This window comes from Hoplias malabaricus, chromosome Y, assembly GCF_029633855.1.
Source record: "Hoplias malabaricus isolate fHopMal1 chromosome Y, fHopMal1.hap1, whole genome shotgun sequence".
Taxonomy (NCBI): domain Eukaryota; kingdom Metazoa; phylum Chordata; class Actinopteri; order Characiformes; family Erythrinidae; genus Hoplias; species Hoplias malabaricus.
In genome coordinates this window covers 13,003,482-13,020,930 of record NC_089820.1, presented here as the reverse complement: position 1 = coordinate 13,020,930, position 17,449 = coordinate 13,003,482, and the positions used below count along the sequence as shown (strand labels likewise).

General features: G+C 38.6%; 1 protein-coding gene across 1 annotated transcript in view; it reads left to right on the top strand.

Annotated features, from left to right (window-relative positions):
• Positions 1-17,045, top strand: part of LOC136678325 (nitric oxide synthase 1-like) — a 68,953-nt gene extending 51,908 nt beyond the window's left edge. The window contains exons 22-29 of the mRNA XM_066656342.1: positions 1,773-1,942; positions 5,367-5,577; positions 7,162-7,249; positions 8,283-8,404; positions 8,896-9,044; positions 11,157-11,351; positions 12,213-12,331; positions 12,871-17,045. Of these exons, the coding sequence (XP_066512439.1) occupies positions 1,773-1,942; positions 5,367-5,577; positions 7,162-7,249; positions 8,283-8,404; positions 8,896-9,044; positions 11,157-11,351; positions 12,213-12,331; positions 12,871-12,886 (1,070 nt within the window). The 3' untranslated portion in view covers positions 12,887-17,045. The remainder of the gene's footprint in view (positions 1-1,772; positions 1,943-5,366; positions 5,578-7,161; positions 7,250-8,282; positions 8,405-8,895; positions 9,045-11,156; positions 11,352-12,212; positions 12,332-12,870) is intronic.
• Positions 17,046-17,449: the final 404 nt, after the last annotated feature.

The following is a 17,449-nucleotide window of genomic DNA, read 5'->3' as shown; positions in this document are numbered from 1 at the left end:
TAAAAAAGGCGAACTGGGGTAAACATGAGATCAAATGATTGAAAAAGTGAAAAGCCCGAGGCTACAGTCGGTTCCACTGCCCTCAAATGAAGAGTTAGACAAGCCTCAGTTTCAAAAAAATTTGGCAGTATGCGAAATACTAGGTGCAATAAAATGCAGCGATTAGTATTTGTTGGGATTGCAGTTCTTTGTTTACACAACTTATTAGCTGCAAAACTATTGTAGTCCTTGGTTGATGTATTAGGTGTACAAGTTTTAAAGCGTATTACTGTAATTCAAAATTCAAACATTCTCCTGCTCTTGTCACTTTATAGGCACCTGTTACATAATATTATTATTTTAATTAAAAAATATATTAATAACTACATTCATGGTCACTAGCATTGAAATCTTTAAATTGTTTAAACCAAATTAATACACACTTTGAATACCATATTATTGGCAAGGACAGAACAATTTGATGACACTTGTACAGCACATTATCCTTGATGGAAACTACTTAATTTTTAGGTTTGTAGTTTTTTGTTGAATAAAATGAGAGTTTTCATTTTTAAAACTATGCAACAGTTACGATAAAATGTCTAAAAATCTGACCATTTCGACTTGCAGTTATATGTTAAACAAAAAAAATGTAACTAATCTGTACACTAAATATTTTGTCCTTTATTATTACATCTTTGAAAATTTTATTCATTCATTTGATGATGTGTGGGGGAGAGTGAATTATCCCTGCAGCACTGCATTTATCATCTCCACTTACAACGTACATTCACTGTGTAGTTCTACAATTTCAGAATGTAGTCCATTTGTTGCTCTGCATACTTTATTAACCACCTTTTACCCTCTCCTTCAATGGTCAGGACCATCACATTGTAAGTATTACTTGGGTGGTGAGCCATTCTCAACACTGCAATGACACAGATGTAGTAGGGGTGGTGAGTTAGTGTAAGTCGAACTAGTATGAATGGGTCAGACACAGCAGTGCCGCTGGAGTTTTTGAACAACCTCTATCCATTCTGTCAGACATATCAACATTGTTGGTCAATCTTAGAGATGCTAAACCAGAGACAGTAGCTGATCTGCAGTAGCACTGTCTGTGTTGGTCATCTAGTCCTTCATCAGTGGTATCAGAGCAGGGCGAGAGGGACCAACAAAGTATGCAGAACAGCAGATTACAGTGTGTAATTGTATACCTACAAAGCGAACCTGTACGTGTGGTCAGGGGTGCTAACAAAGTTAACATAAATGTAGAAACATTCACTTTTCTGAAGTCCAGTTATGAAGCTCATGTGAGTTGATATACTATGAGCGATCATAATTAATTTGTCCATGAGAACATCCCAACCTCTCCTTATCCCGTAAAATTAGAAAGGCTGGTTTTGCTACTGTTCCTAATATACTGACATACGTAAGTGAAGTGAGTCTTCTGAAGTAGCTTTGTGTTATTCAGAAAGCAGTCCAAGCTGAAACACTTCATGTAAATTCAGCATGAATGGGTGTGACTAATAATGAATGAATAGGTTTTCTTGGAATCGCAAAAACTGATGAATGATTGGTAACAAAGAAAAGCATGGCTTGACTCATGTTTGTATCATTTCTACATGAACAAAGTCTAAAACACTAAACCAAATTTGTTTTTCAGTAGACTTTGGCAAAAACTGGGTTGGTGTAGTAGGTGTTCTTCATGGGGAATTGATGTACACATATCAGTTCATTGCATCATAATTTTTTGGACAGTGTGCTTTAGCTGTGATAACATCCTTTCTTCTCAGGTGTGATCAGTAACTGGACGGACGAGAGTCGTATTCCTCCCTGCACCATCTATCAGGCTTTTAAAAATTTCCTGGACATCACAACTCCACCCAGTCCTCTCTTACTGCAGCAGTTTGCTCCTCTAGCCACCAGTGAGAAACAAAGGAAGAAACTGGAGGTTCTCAGCAAGGTAGAGTACAAACAGGTTTTCCAGTGACACTCTGGCCTTTTGACTTGTCCAAGAGAGAAGATAGATAGATAGATAGATAGATAGATAGATAGATAGATAGATAGATAGATAGATAGATAGATTGATAGATTGATTGATTGATTGATTGATATCTTCTAGAGGGGTACATCAGGTCTGGAGATTTCCCGGAGTTGTCCTTTCACACAACGATGTTGTGCACAGCTGGAGATGTTCTCTGTCAGACCCATTCTCCCTGTGGGAAAAGCTCCTCATGATTTAGGCATGGGGTGGTGCCTGTGCAGGAAGTGCAACAAGTTTTCCCGGTAGGAGAATAAAGCCTGTGGGTGTTCACGTTCACACATACAGCTTCTTTGGGTAAAGTCTGGAATATTTCTGGTTTACCATGTATGTGTGAAAGAGGCCATTGAGTAAAATTTTCTGCATTTCAGAAAACTAAGGTGTGTCCACAAGGAAGACACTTTGATGAACTGGAAGCAGAGAGTTAAAGCTAAATATGTCCATGATGCTAACATTAGATTTGGTTTGGTTTATTGAAAATCTCAAAGGATGGCCAAGTGTCCTCAGACTCTTCATGGTGGAGGTGAATGTTCAGATGCGCTGCAAGAGGGCCATTTTGTTTTTTATTTTTTTGAGTTTTTTGTTGTTGCCAGATTTACTCCTCTCAGTAATGCGTTCAGATCTATTGTCCAACACTTCCTCAGCTCGTGACTTTGGCTTTGCTTTTCAAATTAGCAGCAATTTTCTCAGTCAGATCATTCATTAGCCCTCCAGCTCTCTCTCGCTTCCCCTCGCCAATCACTCACTGTCAATGCCATTCTCTTCTGCCTCAGAAATATTTCCCTCTCACTGCCTCCCACTGTAACACGCTCCACAGTCCTTCGACATGTTGCTAAAAATGGCTGCCAAGCCAGTGAGTCACCCTCTTCTTGGTTCAGCTGAGTCTGAAGGAAGGATGGAGTGAATGAGGGGAAGATAGAAGCACGTAAAGATGGACAGAAGCCATGGATGGAATGCAGGAGAGAATAGAGAATGAATGTGTTGAGGTTTTTATGCAATTCTTGCACTTCAGTTCATTGGTGATGCCCACAAGGGAAAAAGAAGAGTTTTCTGGAAGATGGATGTGAGACAGAGCTGTTAATGTTACCACCTTCAAGCTCCAGAAAGCTCAAGCTTCTGTACAAACTTTAAAATGATATGTGTGACTCACTTTAGTTTTTCCTCAGACTCTCTTTGAAAGCAGACACCAAAGAAATGGCCTTGTGTTCTCTAGGATCCTGAAAAGTAACTCGTGACCTGTGATTTGTCACACTTCTGTTCCGTTCTTGTTTTTGGTTCCTTTCTCTTTTTTCTTTGTCTTGGTTTTTCTTGCTTAGTTTTTTCAGGTGTGTGTTTGGATTAGTATCCTGTTCTGTTTGCCTTCACTTTCATGGTCTTTAGCCCTGTCCCTCGTTTGTTTAAGAACGCTTAACAGTTTCTGCTGATTGTTGCAATTAGGTTTTTATGTAAGCCCTCTGTTTCTTTTTGTCTTGGTTAGACATTTCAACTACACTCTGGTTTGGTGCCTGTGTGTTAGCCTATGGTCTGTATTGATGTGTGTGTGTGTGTGTGTGTGTGTTTTCCTTCACTCATTTTTTCCATCTGTTTTCTGAAGTATATATTTGATCTCTAGTGTGTGTACCAATTCCAGTTTAATCTGGTTCCAGTATGTTTAATAATGCTTAGCGTGTGTGTGTATTTTCAAGTACCTTGTTCTCCAGTAGTTCAAGTTTAGTTATAGATTTAGGCAAATTTTGTAGTCGAGTTATTATTTCTAGCTTAAGGCTTTTTCATAGTTCATGCAGACATGGATGAAGCATGTTGGGCATAGCTAAAGTGACATTATTGTGGCCAAAACACCTGGGAGCGCAGGCCAAGTGCACCACCAGGAAACAATACAACAACAGGCACAGGCTCATTGGCTAGAGAACCTGTTGCAGGAAGAGGATTGGATCAAGGAAATTCTATGTCTCTCAGAATCTGTCTGAATGAGCAAAACAAGCATGGTGTGCAGATTCGAAGAACATTTTTTCAAAGAAGTGCACCAGCTGCTTTATGAAATGGATTTGGTGTATTAAGCAGAGCAAGCCGGGCCACAAACATATACAATCAGCCTGTGAAGTGAAGAGACTGTACAAGCATACAATTATTATAGTTTCTATAATGGTTTTGACTGTATTTTGCAGATATTTTGCAATGAAAAGTCTTTTACTGGTTAATATGCTGTCTTTAATGCCAATCATGACCTCTGTATACTTTCACTTAAAAAATACCGGTGCTATGAACAATTCCATAGAAGAACCTCTTTGGGTTCCATAAAGAACCTTGTTTGTTTAAGAGATGTGTGAATGTGAAAAACCTTTTAAAGTTTTAAAAATCCATAACTCGATCTTAAGGTTCTTTACCCTTTTAAACCTATTATTAATACAAGTCCCACCCCTAGTTCAGGCGTAGATACACATTGTTGCCAGGAACAGTGATGTGAGGACTATGAACATGAAGAAAAGAGACAGTCCTGCGCTGGGGCGCATGAACCATTCCGATTCCACCTCATAGCTTAGTTCTACAGCTTCCTGTTAGTCTGGCTTGCTCTTGGTTCTTAGATTAGCTTTGTTCATCTCATTCCTCCCTCCAGTTTTCTCCTTGTTTCCTTGTTATTTCATGTTTCTCTTTAATTATTTTTGCTTATAGTTGTTCTAATTGTTTCTTGGGGTTTTCTTTATCTCTTGATGGTCTCTTGTAGCTGGTTTTTTTTGTCATTGTTTGTTCTTTGTCACATTGGTATGACTGACAGGTCATTTTCTCTAAAGCACAGCCTCGCAAATTTGGCCCAGCTATTAGCCCATTAGTATTTAATGTAATGTAATGCTACAAGAAGCACTGAGGGAGTGTGCCCACTCTTCATCTCTGTCACGTCAATCAACAGATGCCACTGCTGGCTGGCACTGTGCACATTGTGATGAAGGGAGAATGGGGGCCATCTCACCCACCCTGAGAGTGAAGCCAATAGTGCTCTCTAGGACTCCCAGCCTCAGATGGCTGAAACATCAGTGGGAATCAAACCAATGATCTTGCCATGATAGGGCCAGTACTTCCACCCCACTAGGGAGCCACATATTTATATTATTTTTTTGGCTTCTCCTTTTCTCTGTTTTTGAAGTACATACACAAAACAGACTGTATAATAACATGTAAAAAAATGAATCTAAATGCCATCTCTGAATGCATCCCATTATTTCATTGATATACTTGTGGCGTTCTTCCAAGGATCTTTGTATAAATAAAGAACACTTCATGATATTCTAGCGCACCCTGCAGCATTGCAGTGTTGTCCAACCTGTTGTGTTGTTGTGTTGTGTATGTGCAGGGTCTGCAGGAGTATGAGGAGTGGAAATGGTATAATAACCCCACAATGGTGGAGGTTTTGGAGGAGTTCCCGTCTCTGCAGGTTCCCTGCACTCTGCTTCTCACTCAGCTGCCTCTACTCCAGCCTCGCTATTACTCCATCAGCTCCTCACCAGACCTCCACCCAGGAGAGATCCACCTGACCATCGCTGTGGTCTCTTACCGTACCAGAGGTAACTACACCAGCACCAGCTCTGTCACAAACACATTCTGATATCAGTGTGAAATTCAATTACATTTCTCAGAAATAATCAGAATCAGGGGCTGATCAGATGAGTGTCATTAATGTTATTTATCTTCACATTCTCAGCTAAGTCTAGCAATATTTATATTTTTCTTTTATGTCTGTTTTTTTAAAGCTGGATTTGGACATGTAAACTAACGTTTTAAACATTCAAACCAATAAAATCCTGACTACATGTGCGGATGTGGGCTGGTTGTGGAGTATGTAGGAGGACAGACAGATAGGCCATTCAGTCATTTCAGTTGGTCTGAAAGAAATGAATGGAAGAGATTTTACAGTCCTGTAAATGCCACAGAATTTATTGTATTTTATTTGGTATCAGAATATATAAAGGAATGATTCTAAAATGAAATACCTTCTCTAGTTTTAGCTAAGAGTAATGAGCAGGTGTCCCCCTTTTTACAGCTAACTACATAGCTACTGCCTCAGTTTCCACTGTAAGTTTACTGTATTTTTAGATGAAAAGTACTTCATGGAACTGGCTTGTTACTCACAGACGTACATAATCACTCACTTACATACTCACTCACTCAAAGAGAACTTAAAAGTCTAAAAAGGGTGGTGCCACTCACTCATGTTTAGGAACTGCTATTTAAGTGGATGCTATTGTGTTCTTTACATCAAAAACATGCTGTCTCTTTTTGCAGTATCTCATATGAATCCAAGTATGGGCTATAATTTATTTTAATTAGAATTTTTCATGTTTAAAAATAGCCCAGCCTAAAATTTTGAATTTTCTGCTAGTGAATCTGAAAAGCTAGAACATCTTGAACTCGTCACTGAATTCACGCTGTCAGTATTTTCTGCTGCTCAGTAATTATCAGCCAGTTCACTGTGTCATTCATTTCCGTGATACAGTAAAGACCTTCTCACTTTCAGCCACTCTTTTGACAGAAACAGGATGGTTTCTCTTCCTATGTGATTATTTAAAAGATTAGCTGCTTATAACAGGAGTCTGTGACCTTTATAAGGCACTAAAAGCCAGCCTTTGCCCTGGAGCCCTTAATGAGCTCAGAATATGTTCAATTGTGTAAAATATGTGAGTTATATATATTGCCTGCTGTATTGACTTCTGTTTTCCCTGGATATTTTTAATAACTGGTCTGGATTATTTCTGCAACTGATTATCTGATCTGCCATGCTCGATTGGCTGATTGCCACTAAGCGGTTTTTGCTTTTGTTTCTCTCTGTGAACAGATGTTACAATAAAAAGAAAGATGTTTATCATCTCTTCAGTTCATAAATTTTAAAAAGAAAGATGCTAATCATCTATTCCACTTTATGAGGTGACCTCTCTCGCTCTTTCTCTCGCTGTCCTAGTCCTTTGTGCTAAATGCATTATAAACATCAAATGATGTGCGTAATAGCATAATTGGCGGATAAATTATAGCCGTTCCACTTCACCAAAGACACAAGGCCTTAGACCCCAGCAAAATAAATCACAGAGCACGGATCAGGGCTGGAAAAAAAAAGGATATGGAAACTGAACGAGTGTGTGTTTATTTCTCTGCAGACGGTGCAGGTCCCATACATCATGGAGTGTGTTCTTCATGGCTCAACAGCTTGGAAGCGGGAGACATGGTGCCGTGCTTTGTGAGAGGGTAAAGATCTGCATACTTTTCCTGATACCACACTCTTGGTTTTTATATGGATAGATAAAGATTTAAGTCCAGCTCAAGAGGCTGTTTTGCAAGTATTTTGAGATAAAATGCACAGTGTAACCAGAAAATTCTTGTTATCAGTCAAAACCAAATATAAAACATCAACACTTGTATAAATTGCTTGCTCACAAAGTTAAAAGTCACTTTTCCACGGAGATATACAGTACCAGTCAAATGTTTGGACACACCTAGGAGGGTTTCCTTTTTGGGCCATTTTTCACATATTGTGAAAGTATAGTACCAGTCAAAAGTTTGGACATCTTTGCATTCAATGATGTTTACATTGTAAATGAAGTCATTAAAACTATGAAGGAACACATATGAAATTATGTAGAAAACAAAAAAGTGTTAAACAAACCAGAATATGTATTATACTTTAGATTCTTCAAAGCAGCCACCTTTTGCTTTGATGACAGCTTTGCACACTCTTGGCATTCTCTCAATCAGCTTCATGAGGTTGTCACCCTCAAGAGTTAATTTGTAGAACTGCTCTCCTTCTTAATGTGTTTGAGACCATAACTCAGGTTGTGCAGAGGTAGGGGCTGGTACACAGTTCTCTACAGTGAATAGCCCGGCTCCACCAATGACTTATAAGAAGATGTGTCCAAACATTTGACTGGTACTCTATATAGCAAACATTACTTAATAAAATGCCCATAGTAATTCCATAGTAACTGAAAGGGTTTAAATTTGGAACTGAATGATAATCTTTTGTTTTAAAGTCCCAGTATAACATCAAAACTAGTAAAATCTCAGTAACAGTCTCATGCCTCTGTTCATTAGTATTGTCCCGTAAGTACATATGTATAAACTGTCCCAAAATCAGCTGTAAATAAATGTATACTTGTCAAATAATTCAAATAAAACAATGTTTTTAATAATGATGTAATATCTAATGTGATATTAGGCCCTGATTATTTCACTGAAGAAAGTATGATTATGAGGTACTAACAGTGGGTTTATTTTGTTTTAGAGCCCCATCATTCCGCATGCCAAAGGACAGCAAGGTTCCCTGCATTTTGGTTGGTCCTGGCACAGGAATTGCTCCCTTCAGAAGCTTCTGGCAGCAGAGATTGTATGACCTTGAAAATAAAGGCAGGTCAAAAAAAATGGAGCAATCGTTGTTTAATTATACAACAAAATGCAGAGATTGACTGATTATGGGTCACTAGTGCCAACATCTGACAGTACAGCACAACCACAACCTCTGTTATTGTAATAAAGGCACTGCTTGATTATTGTGACACAAAAGGTGGCATAAACAATTAGCAAATAGTTGGTTTTACAGTGTGTGAGGCAGTTAATAGCTGGTAAATGCAGGTGCCCAGTGCTAGGTGACAGGTGAAAGGAGTTCCTCTCAGCCAATTTTATTTTATAATTTCAGTTTATAATTTGCAAGAGTGCAGTTTTCAAATAGCAAGAGCGATTTCTGTTCTAGATTACATTTTAAGGAAATATTAGGAGATTTAACCCAGTAATACATTGCTTGTGAACAGCCCGTAGAGGAGACTGACCAATCAGAAGCTACAAAAAGGTAGTGGTGCAGGTAAACCACTTACAGCTTTGTTGTTCTTGATTGTCCTCAGGGATCAAGGCCTGTCCAATGATATTAGTTTTCGGGTGCCGACAGTCACAGATGGACCACATCTACAAGGAGGAGACCATCCAGGCCAAGAACAAGGAAGTGTTTAAGGAGTTGTACACTGCGTACTCACGAGAGCCTGGAAGACCAAAGGTAAAAAGCTCAGATTAAAAATTAAAAAGGTAGGGCTGGACAATAAATCAATATCAATATATATCACAATATTAAATGTTTCAATATTTTTCTGCAGCTATTTTATTGTTCATAACGATATTGGAATTATAACGTGATATAAATTTTGGCCATATCGTTCAGCTCTAGTTTGAGGAAATGTTAACATGCACTGTGGGTCATCCGATCATAAGTGGCCAGCACAAAGTACAGATGTGAATGTGGTACAATTCATCTTGAGGAAACTTGTTCTTGAGGTAATTTGTTCACTCAATCCACATTCGGATGTGATCAGATGTGAATAAGACCACATTATTATTGTAGTGTGAACCCAAAAGCGTATACATGTCTCCGACAGCAATAAGTACCACCCACAACATTTGTGCTGCTGCCCCAGCCAGGGGTTTTTCCAGTAAAAAATGACATTTTAAGCCTTAGGTAGTAAGAGAGTGTGTGTGTGTGTGTGTGTTAATGGGTGGGTCATCACAGCTTTTGTTCTGACTCACAGACTGAAATGTGTCTCTTGATACTTGTGTTTCTTTCACAAAGATCTAAAAATATTTTCAAATTTTCATCCTGTATATATTTGAAAAGTAGACCATTCGAGGTTTCTGGGGTGTTTTATGTTTCAAAAACTCACAGAATTATTTAAGTGTTTTAGCAAAATTGTTGTATTCTACCGACGGGGCCACACATCCTGCTGTGCCCCGCCTCCAGCAGAAGTGATGTGAGAAATACGAACATGCGCAGTCACAGGAGATGCATTTAAACATGCTTTGGCTGTCATTTGTAATGGAATTACCTGAGACACGTTAATGCCTGGTGTGTACACGGCCTAAGAGAGCATTATTGAGTTCACACTCTCTGATGGGGAGGATGGCCTTTACTCTTCAAATTGTTTCTGATCCCAAACTTTAAAGCTGATAATGACAGCAGCATATCTTATATCATATATCTTTGTTTCACCATCAGCTGGCTCTGAAACCAAAGGAAGCCAGATAACCAAGGTTTAATGAAGGAAGCCAGTATTTATTAGCCTGTATATCAGTGACTTGTCTGGCAGTGATTGTGTGAAGATTCCCAATAGCTGTATAATAAATATTCCCAATAGCTGTATAACTGCAGAACAATGTAAATAGCATCCTGAAACAATCAATGCTAGTAGTAGGTTGTCACTGCCCTTTGATGGGATAATTAGAAAGTCTGGTCAAGGGGGAGTTTATACACTTGTATGATCAAGTCTAGGACTGCGGTCTAATGAGGGTGGTGGGAGAAAAGGAACAATGCTGCCCTCCTCCTTCAGCCCACTGCTTAAATGCCCTTGAGCAAGGCACCCAACCCTTTACTCTGGCTAACCAGGCTCTGGGGATGATTGCCCACTGCTCTGGATGTGTGTACACTTACTGAAACTAGTGCACAAGAGTGTGTGCGTGTGTGTGTGTGTGTAAGAGAGAGAGAGAGAGAGAGAGAGAGAGAGAGAGAGAGAGAGAGAGAGAGAGAGAGAGAGAGAGAGAGTTCACTACTAAGGATGGGCTAAATGCTGAAGTATATATTAGTTTGTATTTTTTGTATTTTTTGTTAGTTTGTATTAGTATAGTATTTATTAGTATGTGTTTACATCAGGGCTAGTAATATGAATAATGTAAAATGTTGCAAGCTGGTGGCATGTGAAAAATCTCTAAGATCACAAATGAAGCAGATGCAGAAGGAGAAGAAGAGGATTAAGAGGAAGCATAATGTAAAATGTAAAATGTAAAAAAAGTGTCCCTGGACTGTGAGTCATTCTGTCTGAGATCCAAACAGAACGAGAGTTCTCCACCTGTTCAGTGACAGACTGCTGAAAATCACTCCTTCACTGTAAAAAAGAACAGTTGAATAAAAAGCGTGATGCAAGAATGCCATGATGGAGCCTGGGGGTCTCTGTACTGCAGTTTATGTATATGACTCTGTCACTGTGTCTTCCAGTTTCCCATTACCATCTGTCTCCTGTTCTCTCCTCTCACTTCCTTCCCCCCTTCCCTCCCCTCCACCGCTCTCCCTCCCTCCCCTCTCTGTTTCTCTCTCACCATCTTTCTGTCTTCCTATCTCTCACAGAAATATGTACAGGATGTCCTCCGTGAGCAGTTGTCTGAGATGGTGTACAGGTGTTTGAGGGAGGAAGGGGGACATATCTACGTATGTGGTGATGTGACCATGGCCGGGGACGTCCTGAAGACTGTCCAGCAGATCATCAAACTCCAAGGCAACATGTCTCTGGAGGACGCTGGCTTCTACATCAGCAAACTGAGAGTCAGTGCTACCTCTAATATCCTCACTGATAACATTGCAAAGCCTCTGTATTAGTTGTGTTGCAGTCACTGCTGTAATGTTTATATATTACTGACACAGACCAAATGTGATCCTGGTTTTTTCACCTGTTCCCACAATATACAAGTCACATTCTCATTTTCATTAAATTGTGTGCTCATTTTATTTTGGGCTATGAGACAGTAACTAGTTCCCTCCAAAATTCAAGTTTTGAATTAACAGGCACAACATCTTAATTAGTGCGACACAGTGATGCAGCAGGTAGTGTCACTGTCACACAGCTCCAAGGTCCTGGGGTTGTGGGTTTGAGTCCCGTGTGGTGTGTTCTCCCTGTGTCAGGTCTCTTCCGGGGACTCCAGTTTCTTCTCATGGTCCAAAAACACATGCTAGTAGATCGATTAGCTACTCAAAAGTGTCCATAGGTGTGTGAGAGTGAATGTGTGAGTGTGTGTCTCCCTGTGAAGGGTGTGTTCCTGCTTTGCACCCAGTGATTCTGGGTAGGCTCCAGACCCACCGCCACCCTGAACTGGACAAGCGGTTACAGGCAATGAATGGATGAATGAATGAGATATGCACCTTTACATGTACAACCACTTTTTAATGTGTGAGGATTTTTTTTTTCATTTCTTTTTAAGAAAATAAGAAAATAACTTGCAAAAATTGTGGGAAGTTGAAAATAGTGTATTCACAATTACAAATTGCACTTTTTTGTTTTATTATTATTACCCCTGACATTTTGGTGCCCCTTTAGTCATGGAAGATTATATTTCTACTGTGCAAAACAAAAAATACAGTTCAGTAAAGTTTCCTACAACCTTATTTCTGCCTCTTTATGTCTCACAGGATGAGAATCGCTATCATGAAGATATTTTCGGTGTAACTCTGAGAACATATGAGGTCACAAACCGACTAAGATCAGAATCCATTGCATACATCGAGGAGAGCAAGAAGGACACTGACGAGTGAGTTTACACTTTTCTGTGAACCACAAGCCTAGAGACACTGTGAAATGCCAATGGTTATTTCATTCTTTTTTTGTTTACTAAAACGTAACTTTTTAAATTTTACATTATGAACTTCCTTGTCTTATAAATATATACTGTTGGCTGAAGGATGTTAAGATGTAATGTTTTAGTGAGTCATGTGCTGACCTGAAGCCTGCCGATTAGTGCAGATACCTTTGAGACTGTTGTTGCCAGAATGGCAGCAGTAACTATAGAAACGGAGCAGGAGGACAGACTATAGTGTAACAGGATTAGCTCCAGTGAGTGGCTCCTCTCCACTAGCTTTTGCACTTATGCCTGCTCAGATGAGAGCCTGTTCACACCACTCTCTCGAGCTCTGCACAATGCGTACAATTTGCCAATTGACTCTCCTGTTTAGTACACGGCCCAGTGTCTTTACTGCGAGAGGAGTCACTTGAAAAATTTGCCATTTTATGCTGCCAAGTCTTGGCTTTTGGAGCCTTATTCATATTGTTTTCTTCTACTCTCTCTTCCAGGGTGTTTTGTTCATAGAGCTTCATATTCCTCCTCCGACTTCTCGGTCTCCATTGAGTCAAGAAAGCGGATGGGACCCAGCGGCTGTTTAAGAAAAAAAACTGTGCCAAGTTTGTTTTTAGTTCCTTCAATTTATTTTTATGATTTTTTTTACTCTTGCTCTTTGCTCTAGTTTCCATGCTGTGATGTTAGAATAAGGCCAAATGTTCGCAACCCAGAAAACAGAACCCATCCAATCAATATCTGAAGGTAATGAGAGTTTTGTAAAGAAATATTATACCCATTAACAATTACTTAACCATTCCTTTTGCATTTAACATTCCTAAATATGTTACACAGCTCTCATAGACTTGTTTCCAGTCCATAAAGCCTCTCACTTAGGTTTTAGCACTTATTTGATGTGACAGTGGGGTCTAATTAATCAGTGTTTACAAAACAATGGATTGACACATTGACATAATGACCACTTCCACAAAATGAAATCTACACACTGCTGTGTCAGCACCAGCCACCTTTCTTTTTTCACTTTTTTCAGCACTTTTCCACAGTTAGTGGCTTCATTCTCTGCCTCCAGGACCAAATGTGGATCATAAAATTACAGAACCATTAATATGACTAGTTTTCAAAAACAGGAATGGACAATTTACAAGTATTTACTGGTTGTTTGCCATTTTCTTTGAGAGGCACGTACATTTACAGCATTTAGAAAAGCACCTAGCGTGATCATGTTATAGAGGTGGGCAACAGCAGGGTTAGGAGTCTTGGACAACTTTGGACATATATTATTAAAGTGCTTGAAAATCACTATATTGTTATTACTTATACTTATTATATCTTACTATTTTCACAAACACACACATATAGACGCAAACAGTTCAGTTCTTTTCAAGCCCTATGTATTTTCTTCAGGAAATGAAGATCTATTTTATAAATATTTATTTGTTATGGATTGTGGTTTTCGGTTTTCAGAACATTTGGCCTCATTTTGACGTCATCCCACTCATCCTGCATCTCTGTGGTCAGAGTCTGCACTTACAAGATAACTTTGTTTTTTTGTTTCTTTGCTGCCAATTTTCTTAATGCACTTTGATCTGCTGTATGTTCATATGTTTCCTCTTTACTAATGAGCTGTGTGCATTGTGCACCTGAACTGGAGCTGCCTGTATTTGTGGATGCATGAGCAAGACCCATGATGTCAAAGAATTGTAATCCTGATTATATTAAACATGTATAAACATGTATTTTTAGCTATTACGTGTTGGTGATCAATGGTTTAGCTTTGAGTTTAGTGAATGGAAAAGGTCAACTGTGCACATCATGTTTTGCGTCTGGAGCTGGGCATGGCACCAGTGATAGTGAGGCTAGTCAGGTTTTTTAATCAACTGCATGTTCTGTTATTTCTAAATAAACAACCAACAGCAGCTTCAACACTGGCAGTGTGAGGTGTGTTAACCTCAAAAATGAGGTCCATTTCTCCACTTAACTTCAAAGGCCGTGAGAATGCAACAGTAGTCAGCTCCACAAGGAACCTTTTTTTCTCTTTTCCTCGAGAAACCGAAGTTCAGTCATGGGTTACTGTTGTTTTTATTGCAGCCGCTCTCTTGTGAAGACCCATATCACGCTTGGTTTGACTGGCATGTGAAAGAAAAGCAGTGGAATGGAACAGAGAAAGCGGCTAAACCTGTCTGCAAAACTTTTTTTGTCACATCGCAGGCACCGTCCATCCCAAAGGGACCAGAACATCAAATTCCCTTTTGACAGGCCAAGCACATTTTCTCAGTGTTTTCTCAGATGTCTCCCAAAGACGTGCTCCCGGACTAAAAGACATTAAAGATCTCCTTTAAACACCCTTACAATTAATTTCATTCAATCCGCCCCCACACCCACTTAGCTTCACACTGCATGGCAAATATTTCTTAAATCTAATTTTCAAAATTTCCACACTGTAAATTACCAAATCCAATTTATATGGCATTTGCTGGTGTAGCTATGTTTGTTGTCATAGCAACGTCACGAGTACATGAGGCATGAGTACACTGAAGGCAGAAAGTTAAGCAGCATGATATCCCAACTGACAAAAAAAAACCCTCACACCAAATTTGATATGACTGGTCAAACTGAATTAATCAGTTTTTAAACCTCCTAAAAATTGTTTTATTTGGCTTTCTTTGCCATTCAGACCAAAAATATTTGTTCTTTGCAAATCAGGTATTTCTGAGATATGTTAGTGTACAATGTGGAATTCTGGACCAGTTTTAGAGTCACTGCCCTAAAACAACCTTTCAGTGGATGGTCCTTAAATGTTAGCCTAAGGTATCATTTAATAATATAATTGTTGTCCTGTAATCAGAACTGGAAAGTAATAGTGACCAATTAATAGTATGCAATTTTAATAACACCAAGCTATTCGAGAAGGTGGAAAATCTTTGGCCTGCTAAACGTGAGTGAGTGAGTTTCAGGCCAGGTCCATGAGGTGCTTCACTTCAAAAACTACTGTCAAAAACTATAATTATGATATTTGTTTAATTATTTTACATATCAAGCTGCTCGTAACCCAAAAAAACAGAGCTATCTATGCTTTCTTTAGAATGAACTATGCAGATAATTGGTGTTATTTAATTTTTGACAAAATAAGCTGTTTTTTTTTTTGTTTTTTTTTGCTTGGAAAAGAGTCCCTGTGCAAGACTTCTAATCCTACATTTGCGCTATCACCTATAACGTGTTTACAATTTTATGTTGCTCTGGATCTGCCAAATGCCATAAATGTAAATTCATTGCCCACTCCTAAAGGCACCAAATACAGATTGATGTTTATACCACATTTCCCTGTCCAAAACCATATAGGAACCTTCATTTTTAAGAGTGTCTATTCAGTGAGAATTATAACTGATTGAACTGAATTAGGTTTTGCAGAACATCTCCATGTCCATACCTCTGTCATTGTTTTCTGTGGCGGCACTCTGAAAACCCTTGAGAAATCAGAACCAGTCACACAGATCTCTACCTGAAAGGCCCCAAAACTTATAAAAGGCACTTAGCTACCAGCCTTGTAGCTCTATAATGACGTTTTGGAGTCCAGAAGGGACCACTTTCCCTGAAGTTATATCTAGATCCACATTTCTCCAGGGAAATTAACATAATGTCACACAGCCTGATTGACAGATGGTTGCCATGGTTTCTTAGATTTTTTTTTTAGGCATGTTAGTAGGCATGTTTACCACATTACTAACCAAAACTATTTTCCATGACCACCTTTGTTGATGACTTTTAAATATAATGTTAAATCCATTAATGTCTGTTTAATTAAAGACAATGAAAATGAAATGTAACTATAGAGCTATTATAAATTTCAACAATGCCCAATCAAAACAGGTTCTGTTGTCTTTATATACATGAAGCCACTCAGTAAAGCGTTCTTTCTTCTGTCTGGTTTGGAAGCTAGCCTGCTTGGTTTATCAGTGTTTGTGTTTACAGAGCAAAGTCTGACCTCAAGGATGATTTAATTAATATTCTATCTAGAATTTAGATTTGAGTTTTTCTTTCTAACAAAACAAATGTTTGTTTGAAAGCATCTGTGTCTTTTGTTGTTGTATGAAACTGGTTGTTTCTGTCTGAATTCCACAATGTTTAAAACTCTGTGATATAAAAGTGCAGCAAAAAAGTGTTATATACAGTATATATACATGTTTCAAGGCTACATAAATATCTAAAAACCTGTATGACAATTTTTTAAGAATGTATTTTGATTCTGTTTTTTTTTTCTTTTCTTTTTTTGGTTTGTTCAGATGTTGCTTGTTGAGGAAATTATGTGGAAAAGCAATTCTAATGTCAAGTCACTTACTTTCATTTGCTTTTTTGGGGGAATCTGAAGCAAATGCATGAGGTCACTGTGACCTGTTCCTCTTATTCAGCACTGTGTCTAGTTGAATATTGTGGCAGAAAAGAGCTTGAGGGACCATATCTTTTGGGGGTGGGGAGGGGCGGGGGGCTGTTTGTTTTGGTTTTTTTTTTTTTGTTTGCAGCTTAAAAAGAGAAAAAGCAAGACAAAAGAAAAAAATAAATAAATCCACTCGCTCTCTGCTGTGAACCTTGAAATTGTGCAACACCTGAACCTTGAGACATTTTCCATTTTAATGCATATTCTTTAATACATATTCCAGAATACTTTGCATCTACTTATTAATAAAATACCATTTATATGTCATCCTCTGCAGCACTTTGTCATTTGTGGGTGTTAATAGATGGTTAAGTTAAAGATGGTTAAGTGATTAATGTCAAGTCGTGCATTTCTGCTTCCCTTTTAACAGTCATTGTCTCCATTAGCTTCAACTTTTAGCATTTTGTACTTAACATAAGTACTTTAATAGTCAGTGCTGGAAATTACAGCTGCCACTTCCTAACTTCATAAAACAAAGGAGTGTATGATTTCAGGTTTCATAATGCCTTTTAATATTTGTTGATGAAAACCCTGTAGACCAGAGCCTGATTATCAAAGGTGGCACGGTAGGACTGCAGATACCGTTGCTACCAGTCCTGAGGTCACTGTCTGTGATGAGTTTTTTGTCTTCTTCCCATGTCTGT